The following is a 15,144-nucleotide window of genomic DNA, read 5'->3' as shown; positions in this document are numbered from 1 at the left end:
CTTAATTTTTAAAAAATAACTTATTTATTTTTTATTTTATGTACATAGGTGTTTTGCCTGCAGGCATGTCTGTATCAGGGCATTTGATCCCCTGAAACAGGAGTTACAGACAGTTGTGAGCTGCCACGTGGGTGCTGGGAATCGAACCTGGGTCCTCTGGAAGAGCAGTCAATGCTCTTAACTGCTGAGCCATCTCTATAGCCCTTGGATTAATTTTTAAACTTAATGATTGAAGAAAGTTCACAAGAGATTTAACTTTAAATGTAAAAAACAAGTTCCCAACAACTCTTGATGACTGGGTGAGCTGCAGAACACACCACATTGAGAAAAATAAGCAACGTTGGAAATGTTGATAATGAAGACAAATGGCCTTCTTTGCTTTACCTAAAGAGATGAAGCAAGATACACCAAAGCAGAAAATTCCCTTGCTGCTTCAATACAAGTTCAAACTATAAATGTGACTTTTTTCTAATAATATTTTTCTATGTTAGTATACTATTACTAATAATTAAAAAATTATAATGTAGTCAGGCATGGTTGCACACATAAACCCCTATGATCAGGAGGCAACTCCAGGAGGGTGGAGTGTCTGAACCCTGTCTGAGCAAGACCTAAACTAAATAAGGCAGGAGAAAAGAGAAAGAGGGGGAGGAGGAGGAAGCCTGTATGTGTGTGTGGGAGATTCAAGTTTTCATAAAACTTTTAATTAACAAGTCATTCTACTACCCCAAGTGTGTAATTTATTAACACTTTAAAAAGGCCCGCAGAATATTTCGCAGAACATTTGGTTTAGTGGAAACTGAACATCAATTGTTTTCATCATTTTGTGTGTCTACTAAAGTCTATGACATTGTACTTAAAAATTACTACTTGGAGATAGGCAGTGGTGGTGCACGCCTTTAATCCCAGCACTTGGGAGGCAGAGGCAGGCAGATCTGTGAGTTCTGGGCCAGCCTTGTTTATAGATCGAGTTCCAAGATAGCTAGTGCTACACAAGGAAACCCTGTCTTGAAAAACTAAACCAAACCAACTAAACAAACAAATAAAAAGAAAAATAAGAAAAGAACAAAATTATTGATGGGAAATTGTTCAGTTGCCAAAACCCAGAAAAAAAATATTAATAGTACACTTTCCTGAATGGCACAGCTTAAGGAAATATAGTCATAAATGGGGCCATGTAGAAAACAGTAAATAAATTTGATGCTTTACCACCATATATACAGAAAAGGCAAAATGAGAATCAAAGATAATATACATGATTATTTTAAAAAAAACTACAATGACTTATTTCTATTCTATGTCATTCATATAAGACAACAAAGGAAAATTAAGCAATATTTTTAGCTTCTAAGAGAATACAAAGTAACTGATCTGAGTTTTTCTAAACAAATTGACTAGAAAACCCAGTATTTGGCTATATAAACTCAACCTAGGTCATACTGATAAATGAAGTGAAAATGGAGTTCGTTCAGACATTAGAATTATACCTTAAAAGTCTGAAGAAAACACTTCATTAACTCAACAATACATATTCTCTGCACTTTTGTAGAATGCTATCATATCATTAGTTCTTTAAAAGGATATTTAGAGATACAGTAATAAAGTTTAAAAATATTCTATTCACCTTTTATTTATTTCATAGGTCACTATTATATCATCTAATGCAGCTAAACAGACTAATGTCTGTATTCAATGCTGGCAACAGGCTTGCTTCTTTGGGCAAATGGTCAGTTTCCCTTTGGAAGAGACAGAACATACCTTCTACAGGGTGGCCCCATGCTACATAGCCTGTAGGCATGTTCTCCAAAGTAACAAAATCTTCTCACATACCCTGCAAGATTCTGTTTTGATCTGTTTTGATGGCTACATAAGAAATAGAGATCAATGTCTGACAGAAGACATTACCATTGGTCTTTAAAAAGTAGAAAACATGGTTAATAAAATCAATGATGTCTTCTCGATTTTTAGAAATTGTCCACCTTAAAGGTTAGGAGATATACAATCTAATTATAAGCAAAACTTCTAAAACAAGGCATTGTGTAATAATCTTTCTGAGATTGGGAGCTAATTACAACTATGTCCTATTCAAATCGGTGAAGAAAATCCACTTGGCTACTTTAAAAAAAAAAAAGTCTATATAAGCATTAGGCTTACATAGCTACACTGATTGTTACATTTCAGAACTTACTTGTTCAAGTTTCAGATATTAACCTGTGATTTTAATAGTGCAACAGCTTCCCCTCGCCTTTAACCATTGTAGAATTTCTTATGGAAAGGTAATGAAATGAAACTCTCAGTCTCAGAGACTGAGATTCAAGACTCCTTTTAAATTGGGAATAGGTTAAATCATTTGCTGGTTATTTATTTTTTGATACAACCAGAAAATAAAATGCTGGATCAGGACAGGCTGTGACTGTCTCGGGGGTCGCCATAACATTCCGTAGAGGGGGCTAGTTTTATATCGTACAGCATAAAGCATACTAAGTGCTAAATTGGAGTCTTGGTCATGCATTTGTGTCTGCAATATTTTGAGTTGTATCTGGTCTCATGATTCTAGTAGAACCATTTCCTAAAAAACCACTCCTCGGTTCTTGTCCTGTCAGAACTGTCTCTGATGGTCATGGCCATCCATTTTCCTACCAGCTGTGATAATGTCTGTGAAAGGTGGACATTCTGAGTATGTACTGTGTGTGGCAGAAAATCGTGAGTCAGTGGAGTTGAGGATTGTGAGCATTTTAGTGTTACTAGGGAAAACCTGACACGTGTGAGGCCGGAACGTCACTAGAATAAGTTCAGAGAGAAACAACATGTGATTCTTTGGGGTACGTGAACACAGTGTATGACTCTTCAGGGATGGGGTGCATATGTTAAGAATTGAAATGTCTCTGTACTCTGCTCCTCAACCAATAAAATTGCAGTTGTGAATTGTAAAATATAAAATAAAAAAAATAAATTGGGAATAGTGGGAAGCCTTTAATCAGGGCACCCAGGAGGCAGAAGCAGGCAGTTCAGAGTTCAAGGTCAGCCTGATCTGCATAGAATTCCAAGACAGCCAGGACTACATAGATGGACCCAGGCTCAAATAAGATTCTCCCCCACACACACACACTTGTGGAAACATACACAAAAGGGGGGAGGGAGGCAGGGAGGGAGGGAGAGAGAGAAGAAGGTAGGAAGGAAAGAAGGAAGGATGGAAGAGAAGAAAAGAAGGAGTTATTTTCCCATTATACAACCAATATCAAAATCTTGAAGATGGTGACAATGACATTTGCTGGAACATAAAAGCAATTAATATTCAGGATTTACCACTTGACCCTTCTCATATCAACTAGATTTTATTATCCTCACTTCAAATTGTCCACATAGGATAAGACTTATCCAAAGTCATCAATGCATTTGCAATCATTATTTCATCCAATATTCAATATTTAGATACTTATTAATCAACAAACACTGCAAACTATAAACTCTCAAAACTTGCTAATCTAATACTACCTTTTGTGTCAGGCCTGGAAGTTTTGCTACATAGGAGCCGGAAGGAGGTAGGGCACAAGATCAGGTCGGGGTTGATAGGCGTGGAGGGAGAGTAAAGGGAGAGATGACTACAGCTGTGGGTCACGGGGTGGGGGCGATGTGGACACGTAGTGCTGTGAAAACTACCTGGAATCTACATGGCTGAACCTGGTGAACACTGGGACACCACCACAGTCACAAAAGCTTCCACTGAGATTCTACCCTGCCTCACAGAGGTGCTGGGGTAAAGGTGGCACAGAACCTGTGGGAGGGGCCAAGCAAATGGCTGGTCCAATTTGAGGGTCATGCCACAAGAGGGAGTCCATGCCCAATGTAGCCTAGATAGCCAGGAACCAGGGCCTGGGTAGCCCAGAAACCCAGGGTAGAACCAAACATGAGTAGGGGAGGGGGGAAAGGAAGAGAGGGAGAGAGGGAGAGAGAGAGGGAGGACTATGTAGAGAGATCACCACCTCAAAGGAAAAAAACAAAACAAAACAAAAAAGAAAAAAACCAAAAACCAAAAAACTAAACAAGATACAAGAAGAACAAAACAAGTATTTTTGAGGGAGTTTAGATAACAAAGAGGTAAAAGTGTTACACAAAGCACCATTTTGAAAGCCTGAAGATACATATTTTTCTGGTAACCTATTTCAAGTTAGTTTAAAAGAGCCATAATGATAACAAGAAGAATTCACATTTTCACAAGGAAATTTTACTGAACATTCTGCCATTATCATGTGATTCTGCAAGAATTTCTGTAGTCAGTAAAAATCAATATGAAAATATACCCCAGAGCCATGCTCCAGAGAATTCTACATTTAACCTAAATGTCAAATTAAAAAATAAGCTAATTACATTATAAGAGTTATTGCCTAAAGGGTAAAAAGAAATCCTAATTTCACACCTTAAATACTATAATAGCATTTAATAGCTGCATTGGCCTGCCAACTATCAAAACCCACTTATACGACTTGATCTTTCTACCTTGCACTTTTAAATTAAAATAAATTAATATCCTAATATTATAATAATGACAGGCATTAATTAAAAATATTTAGTTAACAGAAGTATTCACTGTGCAGCAAGTTGCAATAATAGCTCATTTTCAAAACAAAATTATCATTCAATAATGAGATATTTCAATCTCTGAACTATTTAAGGACAGAATAAACTATACAACAATACTATCTTCAAATTAAAACATCTTTTTACTGTAATTAATTAAAAACCTGAATGTGATTATAAAATTTATAAACAAATTGTACACAGATAAGAAAGAAAGAATTGACTTTCCTTTGTAATATTTTCCATTTGTTTTTACTGCACTTGTACTTTAAGCACATTGTATCATGGCCATAGATTTTACATATACTATACTCCGCAGTTATATGCCAAACCACAGATAATTACTTTCCTTTTATATTTGTCTTTACTGATATATTGATCAGCCAAGATATATCCAAATACGGACTTTATCTGTCATTACTATGTCCATTTCAAGCTTCACGTTATACTTTTATACCAAAAGGAGGATTTGGAGAATTGCATCACTTAAAGGAAATGTGTATACCATCAAAGTATAATAAGAAGTATAAGCCCTCTGCAACAACATGGGGACACAACCTTTTGTACCATCAGTGACAACTGACCACTGATAACTTATACAAAGTCTAACTACTATAAAGTAAGGATATCAAATATTTAAATTACCATATCACTTGAGGAATTCATAAACAGATTGTAATAATCATATAATTCACCACATTCCAACCAGAGCCTCTTCTATACAGGGCCCTAATGTAACAGCTAACAGCTAACAGCATGCCTGTAATCGGAAGAAATAAATAATGCAGTTCCAATGAAGGAAATGGAATACTTCCAGAGAAAGCTCCGTATGCAAATGAGTTACTAAGGGCAGTGCTCATGTGCACGTTCCAAAGTGCGGGTGTACACTATTAGAACTCACTAATCAGATGTATCTCAGTTAAAGACTTCTTCATTTACCTGACTGCTACTTATAATGTTTAAATATACTAGTAATGAATTTGCAGGGTTTTTGCTATAAGGAAAATAAGAACTTAAATGTTTTTGGTTCATTATACAAATTTTCAAATGTTATTGGAAATATTTAATCTTTCCTTTTCTTTGGTTTCATGAAATAAAGTACAGAATTCATAAACATTAACTTAAACTAGAATCTAAGTCAGGATGAAACCATTAACAAGACAAAACCTGTACATAAGAACTTAGGATGTTCTGTTTATACTCTTTTTTTGTTTTGTTTTGTTTTTGTTTTTAGAGACAGGGTTCCTCTGTGTAGCTTTGGAGCCTGACTTGGAACTACATCTGTAGACCAGGCTGGCCTCAAACTCACAGAGATTCACCTGCCTCTGCCTCCTGAATGCTGGAATTATAGACTGTTTTTGTTATTTTTTAAAATTGCAGACTTTCAGAAATCACACCGTCCTTTATACATATGATAAAGACATGGATGTAAATTCTTGCATTTCTAAGACCATAACTCCATAAAAGGTGTGTCTTCCATGTTACTTGTACAACTGTGTGTGCATGTAATCATCACTTACGTATACGAATTAAAGGTTCCTTCAGAGTCTATGGTAGAATTTGTCCTTTTTCCATTTTGACTTGGATCTCCTAAAGACAAAAATAAAAACACTGAAATAACAGAAACTGCAAAAGTGAGTATTTCATTTAAAAAGCACTGTGTGACAGTTCTATGTAAAGGCATACTAAAAAAAAAATCAAAACAACTGAAATATATTATTACCTTTTCTATATCCCAGTTATCTTGTGTACTCTGAGGCTTTTAGGGAATAGTTCATGTGGATGTGTCAACATATAAACCAAGACCCAAACTCCTAATTTGGGTCACTGCCAAAGTAACTGTAACAGGAAAAGTCAACTACGATGCAATTTTTTTCTATGAATCACAGAAACACGGAAGCTTATAGACCATTAAATTACATGCTAATATTTATAAACAAAGGCAATCTTTGGTTAGAGACTAGATTACCCTTTCTGACCACTATTATAGCCAAAATGGACATAAGCATAGAATAAAGCTAAAAGTCCATCAGTCTCCTATGTAGACAGTAAAATTAACAGATAAGGGATATGGTGACTAAGAATGCACTTTAGGAACATTCTCGTGTATCTCAACATCTCTTACAAAATATGCTGGTAGCTGTTAATGTTATTGTCTGAAGTGTAAAAACCTCAGAAATATGAAACATAGAATGAAATTTCATCAAAAGATATTAGTATTTTGTGGTGGTTTGAAAGGAAATGGCCCCAAAGGGAGTTGCACTATTAGGAGGTGTAGCCTTGTTGGAGGAAGTGTGTCATTGTGGGGTGGGCTTTGAGTTCTCCTACACTCAAGACACTGCCCAGTGTCACTGTCCATTTTCTGCTGCCAGCAAGATGTAGGACTCTCTGCTGTGGTAGACTATTGTGTAAGGTGTGTGACTTGTGTTTACTCTGTATTTGTTTAACTCTGTGAAGCTGTGATTCTTTGCCTGTCTAAAACATCTGATGGTCTCATAAAGAGCTGAATGGCCAATAGTGAGGCAGGAGCAAGGATTGGCTGCACTGGCAGGAGAGAAAATAAGGAGAAACAAGGAAAAGGAGGAACAAGAGACTAAGGAGAGTAGAATATCAGGGGCCAATCATGTAGTCATCCAGCCAGACAAAGAGTAAGAAGAAAAGAAAAGGTATACAGGAATAAAGAAAGAAAAAAATCCCCAAGACCAAAGATAGGTGGGATAATTTTGGTCGGGATAATTTAGGTTAAGTAAAGGAGGCAAGAAACAAAAAAGCTAAGGTCAGGTATTCATAACTAAGAATAAGCCTCTATGCATTTATCTGGGTGCTGGTTGGTGGGCCCCTTGAAAAGCCAAAGAGTAAAACAACACACAACACTCAGCTCCTCCAGCACCACGTCTGCCTGCACACCACCATGTCCCCATTCATGATGACAAAGGATGGAATCTCTGAACCTATAAGCAAGCTCCAACTAATGCTTTCTCCTGCAAGAGTGGCCATGATCAAGGAGTCTCTTCACAGCAATAAAACACTGACTAAGGCATGTTTCCTATAATGTTTTTTCACTTAAAAAAAAGACTATTTGTGAAATCAAATTTAGAATTAATCAATATGTATGGGCTTATATAATATAAAAGAAAATAATATTTTAAAAATATTTTAAAAGCTTATCAATACCTCAAGGTAAAAAATTCTTATAGTTATAAATTTGATAGTTTACTACATTAAATATGTATTTTAAAATATAGTTTTTATGAAGCAGTATGCTACTAAATATATCATTTCTTCCTTAAAGCAAATTATGAACTGTATATAATTAAATTTCGCACTTCTAATCTCTACAATGTAACTTGCAGTAATATTTTATATTTAAAAATTTAATAATCATTTATTCAATTATGACTTATAATTCTGACTTGTAATGAAATATTTAAGGTTTTACTGGGGATTGTCACAGTAGATCTGGTCACATCAAATAGTAATTGTAAAGAATTCAGTTTAAAACTGAGATTAATTTAAATTTTGTATAAAATACTAAGATATTTTGATTGCATAATTATGCCACTCATTAAATGGCTACTGCAAATGGAAATGAAATTTGTATGACAGCCTTGTATTGTGTCACAGAGGAACACTGTTCTACCTAAGACTCTGCAGGTATGACCAGTGTTCAAATATTCAGAAAAGGACTCTGTTCCCATGCTGAACTTTTTAAAATGATTCTTTTTCAAAGTATCCTTCCAAGGTGTTTCTGATCACTTGGCTGTTTTGGTTGGTTGTTTAAAACTTAAAATAGATTTCAGCATTCAAAAAGGGCAACACATTATTTTTTAAAAATTCAAAACTTAAATGTTTAAAATTACTATAGCTGTGTGCATGCTAATTCCTCGACTACTTAGATAAGACTACACATAGAACATTTTATTTTCGTTAAAAAAAATAACAGTATCACCATGAACTGAAAACACAGAAGAAACAGCATCACAGCTCATTAAAGAGAAATTTCGTGTAACACATGCTCTTCAATAGTGTGCAGACACTTCCTGTATGGCATTCCACAACCAGTATAGAATAGGTATTATGATATACACTGAAGCAGTCTTCCTTCTTAAAACTAAAGGTTATGACCATGAAAATATATGAAATATTACCTATAGAATTCTTGTTCATTTAAGATGGACTTGTGGTGGGGTTTTGCTTGTTTGCTTTCTATTTTGAGTGTCTCACTGTTGAGCTCTGGTGGCCAGGGGCTGGCTATGCTGGTGGCAACGCCTTCCTCTGATGGGTCTCAAAGCCCACAGCGCCTCACCTGGCTCTTTTTTTCTATTTGTAAATAGCCATGTTTTATCATAATATCTTATAGTCTGTAACCATGACCAGTGAAAATGCCATAGCAACTGTAATTTTTAAGGTGTAAAAGAATGTAATGTAACAGGGAAACAAAATGCTGTTTTTCTTACTCAAAAAACATTCCAAATACAGAGTTGAATTGCTTCACTAGCAATATTTGTAAAAAGATTTCAGAGTTTGTTATATGGGGGAAGTGTAATGAAGTTTTAAAGTAGGAAAAACTGCTTTACTTTTTCAATATTATAGTTGAAAAATTATAGCAAATGTTTATGAAAACATCTGTTCCTTACAGTTATAGATTCTTAAATTTAGTATAGATGTTTTAGACTCTTATTTTGGAAGAAACCTGACTTTTGAAAGGTTTACAAAACAAACAAACAAACCACAGAGTTTATAATTCTAGAAAATTATACAGGTAATATGCTATGTCCTGTAGGAAATATTTTTATTTGGAGGGGCTTAGAACTGGTAACCAGAAGAAATCATAGACAATAGAAAGCTCATCCCACATTTAAACTGAGGCATGCTGAAAGAACATCTACAGAATAAGAAAACACCAAATGAAAACTCCAAACAAAAGTACTTTATTGATGATTCTAATTCCCTTTTAAATGTAGTAGAGTAAGTACTAATTTTGTAAGGGAAGGAAATAACTGTAATGACAATACAATCTTAGAACCTATGTGTAGTATTCCCCCAAAAAACAACAGAGGGTGCAAGAGAGTTTTATACGAAATTTTTAGTTGTTATTCTAATTTGGGAACCAAGTTGTCAGATAACCAGCAATAAGTGAAACAAGAATGTACACACTGATTTCCACTCACACAAATAAGGCAGACAGAAACACACACACACACACACATACACACACACACACACACACACACACACACAATTCGACATAGAGAAAGTGTTCATACAACACAAACCCTGAACTGTGTTTTTAGATTAACATATTTCCTAGTTTCAAAAGTAATTTAACTAAAAATACACCATTTTTAAGAATTCAATTCTGATTTTAAAGGTATTTTAAAACCCGATGTACAAAGTGATCTGAATATTTTAACTCAGTTTGTCTATGAATTATATACAACCATACAGTATACTCATTCAATATTATATATAATAATTTACAAAATATAATAATTTATATATAGATGAAATTTGACAAATTCTTGTGGGTACAAATGTTTGAAAAATACATACTATTTTTTTTTAATAATTCAGAAGTAACTTTGTGAAATGAGTTCTCAAGAAAATTGAAATAGTTTGGTTCCTGTCTTGTCACCAAATGAAGCTTTCAGTGCTATGATTGGGTTACGTATAACTGAGTTGTTGGCCAAAGAGATGCCATGGGAATCCCCAAACAACCAGGCTGTTGCCAAGGCAATGGGTTGCTCTCCACAAACTGGGAGACTACCAGTTTAGCAGAGACTACCCTGCTGAAGACAACACCTGTACAACTCTCTGAACATGCTAGTCAGGGCCTAAATATAGGTTTCACCTCTGTATTCTAGCATATTTGGTACAGAAAGACATTCTATGTATAGTAAATGAGAACTATAACCACCAAGTGAGCCAGAAACCCTTTGGTCGACAATGGGATCCTGCCTGTAAGATAAAATGGTGGCACAAAGCTTGTGGGAGTAACCAATTAATATGATTTGATTTAAGGCGCACACCATGAGATAGCAACCATACAAAACACTATTTAGGTGACCAAGAACCAGGGTCCAAGGGAAAAACCAAATAGTACTGTCCAAAAAATATATATATACTCCTAAAAATATTATGCTATGCTCATATGACCAGTGCCTTTGTTAGCTATCATCAGAGAAATTTCCTCCTGCAGCAGATGGGAACAAATCCAGAGACCACAGACAGACGGTACAGGGCGAGAGGCCTTGGAACACACAGCCCTAAATTGATGTCTCCAACAAGTCCCTCCCCTTAGGACTCTCAGGTTTCCCCTGAGGAAATCTCTCAGCACAGAAGGTAGAAGAAGCCTCTGAAGAAGGGATGGAGGACACCAAGAAAACAAGGATCTCTAAAACAACATGAGCAAAGCTCATAAGGAAGTCACAGAAGCTGAGGCAGCATGCCCAGGGCCTGCACTGGTCTGCACCCTGCACCAAGTCCTTTGCATATATACTATGGCTCCCAGATCAGTGTTTTGATTCCTGAGTGCGTGATCCAGTGGGAATCCGGTTTTGTGTGCCTTCTCTTGGGGCTCTTGTCCTTCTTTTTGTTTGTCTTGAACAAATCCCATGTGATAGATGTTATTTTGCGTCATTATATTTTATCTTATTATTAACCCTAGTGTTTTGTTTTGGTTTTTTCCCAATGAAAGACATAAAGGAGATGGATCCAGATGGGAGGGGATGTAGGGGGAAACTAGAAGGAGGGAAACCATAATCTGAGAAAAGAATCTATTTTGAAAGAAGTAGGAAATTAAAAAAAAAAAAAATGTTTGGCTCATTTGAAGAAAAAATATGCTGTTACCTTGTGTTAGCTTAAATTAAGTATTTTCAAGTAGTAATTTCTAACACATATGTATCTCAGTTATTATGCCAATAATAGTATAACAGTAACTTAAATTTCAAAATAGGGATGAGCAGACTCAAGATATTCTTTTAGCTTTAACTACACTCATGTTGAGATAATGACATTTATTGGTTCGATCCATGAACTACTGAAATCATGCTTAGTGAAGTTTTATAATAAATTTCTGTAGGGTTTTTATTCATAAACATCTGTCTACTTCAAGAAGAATCAGAAATTTTAAACTAGGCTAAGTTGAAAACAGCCAGAAAAACACTATAAATAAGTGCAGTTACTCAAATGTGCTTTAGTTTACATCTAAAAGACTGAGGTTGAAATTATCACATAATTCTAAGTATGAATACTGAAAACACTTTACAGTAAAGACAGGTTCAGACCTGTGAGAATGTAGTATGTGTCGGGGGGGGGGGGAGGCAGGGGTTTGATTCAAACTGAGATGAGGAAAAAAGTAGGTTTAGTGGAGATCTGAAAACTTGGACAGTTTAAAAATGCAAGCAAAAAGTAATTAAAACTATTTTTATTAAATTTAATATCCCCAGAAAGTATATTATTACAAATTATGATTAAAAGGTAGTCATATGCTGACATACAGTAGTGAAAGGAAAATTATAAAAAGAGTCAGTTTTCATCTATCAACATTGTAGCCACTAAGAGCACTGTATCATTTCTAAAATTAAAACCAGTAACAGCCTCCATAGATTGATAATTTATGGAAAATATGAGAAACGACAATTAGTTAAGTAAAAGAAATTTCTGAATGAGTTCCTATTTTCTTTATTATTGTTAATTATTCTACACTATAAAGATCAGATAATAGTCCAATTTAGTTTTCTATGTTAATTATTTTAAATAATGAAAACCGTTTTGAAAAGAAACATTTTCTTGAACAACCTCCTAAGCCAGATCATTTTGTACCAGAGAAGAGGGGTTCCACATGTCACCGGGTTATATTAATAAGGGTTCATGAAATCTTCCCGATACCTTGAGTAGTACATATTTTAAATAGCAGAGAAAAGATACTAAGAAGATGGTTCAGTGGGTACAGCACTTGCTCAAACAAGCATAAATACCTGAGTTCAGATCCCAGCATCTATTAAAAAAAAAAAAAAAAAAAAAAAAAAAAAAAAAAAAACCTAGTATGGGCAATCATGTCTGTGAGTCCAGTTCAGGGAGACAGAGACAGACCTAGTGTGGTACTCCTTGGTCAAAGAGTCCAGAAGAAACAACAAGCTCCGAGTTCAGCGAAGCCATATCATCTCAAAAAATTAAGGTGAAAAAAAGTAGAAGAGGCCACTTGGTGTTGATCTCTTGCTTCCAGGAACAGACCCAAGTGCACACAAATATACCATACACCTCAAACGTGCTCACAGAATTACGAATAAGAAAAGGGGAGGGAAAGGAAGAATTCAGAACATGGATGAGTGGTGGGTAGCAAAAGGTGGTGCTGGATTTTCATGTGTATGGAATATCTGTGGAAGGAACCTGCTGAGTTGATGGACCAGAAGCCTGGAAACAGTTTCCTTTTGTGAACTGCATCTTTTGCAAATTCAGAACAAGTGACATAGGACTACATAATGAATCCTGACCAGCAGAATTCTACCAGACTGTGGGGAAAGGTCTTTGGGTAAAAAAGAAGAACCGAGTGATAACAGAAAAGAGATATTCAGACTCTAAAAGGTTTTCTAGGTAACTTTCCGTGATCCATGGAATTTTCCAAAATAACAAGCTTCTGTTATGCTGGACATAACTATGTCTTACTATAGAAAAAAATTAATTTCACCAATGATAAACAAAAGACATTAAGTAGTAATGGAACTTAGTATTGAGCTATGCCAATGTTATAGGCTACCTGCCATGACAAAGCAAGCTCCCACTCTACACTGGATGGCCTACAAACCATCTGGTCTTTAAAACATTGTCACTAGAAAGAGTTCCTTCCTAGAAATGCTATAATTTGGGCACTTATAAAATCTTAATAGGCAAAAGAGAAAGTAACAAAACAGACTTAGAAAAGAGCTGCCTAAGTAGCACACATGTTGTCAAAGACTATCAGAGAGTATTTCTTTGGATTAGTAAAACAGTCCTAAGGCCAAAGATAATCATACACCATTAAATTTCAAGACATAAAGAAAGGGTCTCCCTGTGTAGTCAAGTTCCCCAACTGCCACCTTAGGAAAATATTAGTGAGGGGTTTGTTTAAACTTTGGATGACAAACGTTTTGGTCTTACCAAGAAGTTTTGTTTGTTTGTTTGTTTTTAAATCCCTTAAGAGCATATTAATACTGGGTGGTCAAAACCTCTTAAAATGTAAGAATATCCGTTAACTGAGGCACTTTAGGGAGTTAAAGTTTCCTTTGTGGATGTCTGAAAAATTCAACTAGAAATGATATACAGGGTATGAAACTGCTATTTATTAACAATGGTAACTAATCTCATTTATGTTTTCCAATTGAAACTGAATACGTTGTTTCAACTAAGAATTATATAAAAATATTTCAAATCTGAAGCTTTAAAATTCAGACAAAAATATCTAAGATAAATGTTTTCAAACATATCATTAGTACTAAAAGTATCAATCACTACAAATGAAATTCACTGAAAACTTCACATTCGATTAAAAAAATTTATAAATCTTTCAAAACTGCAAAAAAAGGGCTAGAGAGATGGCTCACTAGTCAAAACTGCAAACAAGTAATGCTTTAGAAAAGTGCATATCACTTTTAAATAGTTTTCTTCTAAGCCAATGTTCAATTCATGCACCTGAATCATGTGATACCTTTTCAAGATTTTTAAAGTTCTGTGGATAGGTACTTGTTGAACACTCAGTGTTACAGAAAGCAGAAAGCTGGTGAAAATGTATTTGAACAAGAGGATACTTTACAGCTCCAGAAAGCATAAGAACTTGGCAGCTTCAGCCACGTGGTTCTGACTTTTGAGTCAAGGATACAAAGGAGGGGTTGTGGAATCTTTCTCCACAGCTAAGGAAAGCTGGTGAGGCCAAGGATGTGTCATAGGAGTCTCTTGCATCGAAGCCCAGAGAGGCCATTGTGTGAAGCTGTGAAAATGAGACTCCAAGATGTTGGAGATGTCAGAGTCATAGGACACCTGCCAAGGAAAGCTGCTAACAGGGTATGGAAACAGCCCAAGAGAAAGAAGTGTGTTGCAGTCAACAAAATTGAAAGGGATTGGAGTTCTGAAGAAGGCTTTGACATCAGACATGGAGATGCAGATGGTTTTTGGTCTTGCTTTGGTCCAGTATTTCCTCATTATGTTTCTTTTTTGCACACTGAGATTGGTAATATACATCCTGTGCCACTGTAGCTTGTATATTGGAAGGGTATCATTTTTTTTTTTATTTTTAATTTTACAGGGTTTCAATTAGGAGACTTCCTTGAGTCTCAGAAGAGAATTTGAACTTTTAAACAGCAATGAGATTGTTGGAAAATTTTGGAGTTGGACTGATTTCATTACCATATGGCCACAAGCCTATGTGTTGGATGAAAAAAGAATATTCCCCACAGGCTCAAAGATTTGAATGCTTGGTCACCAGGGAATGATGTTATTAGAAGGTGTGGTTTGTTCCAGTAGGTGTCGCTTTGGTGGAGGAAGCGTGCCACTGGAGATGGGTATAGAGGTTTCAGAAGCCTAAGCCAGACC

General features: G+C 35.5%; 1 protein-coding gene across 1 annotated transcript in view; it reads right to left on the bottom strand.

The window, feature by feature from the left end:
* Positions 1 to 15,144, bottom strand: part of Tbc1d5 (TBC1 domain family member 5) — a 247,774-nt gene that overhangs the window by 196,794 nt on the left and 35,836 nt on the right. The window contains exon 2 of the mRNA XM_051204190.1: positions 6,099 to 6,168. Coding sequence (XP_051060147.1) covers positions 6,099 to 6,168 — 70 coding nt within the window. The remainder of the gene's footprint in view (positions 1 to 6,098; positions 6,169 to 15,144) is intronic.

The sequence above is a fragment of the Phodopus roborovskii genome, unplaced genomic scaffold (assembly GCF_943737965.1).
Source record: "Phodopus roborovskii unplaced genomic scaffold, PHOROB, whole genome shotgun sequence".
NCBI lineage: Eukaryota > Metazoa > Chordata > Mammalia > Rodentia > Cricetidae > Phodopus > Phodopus roborovskii.
This window is presented reverse-complemented; position numbering and strand designations above follow the sequence as displayed.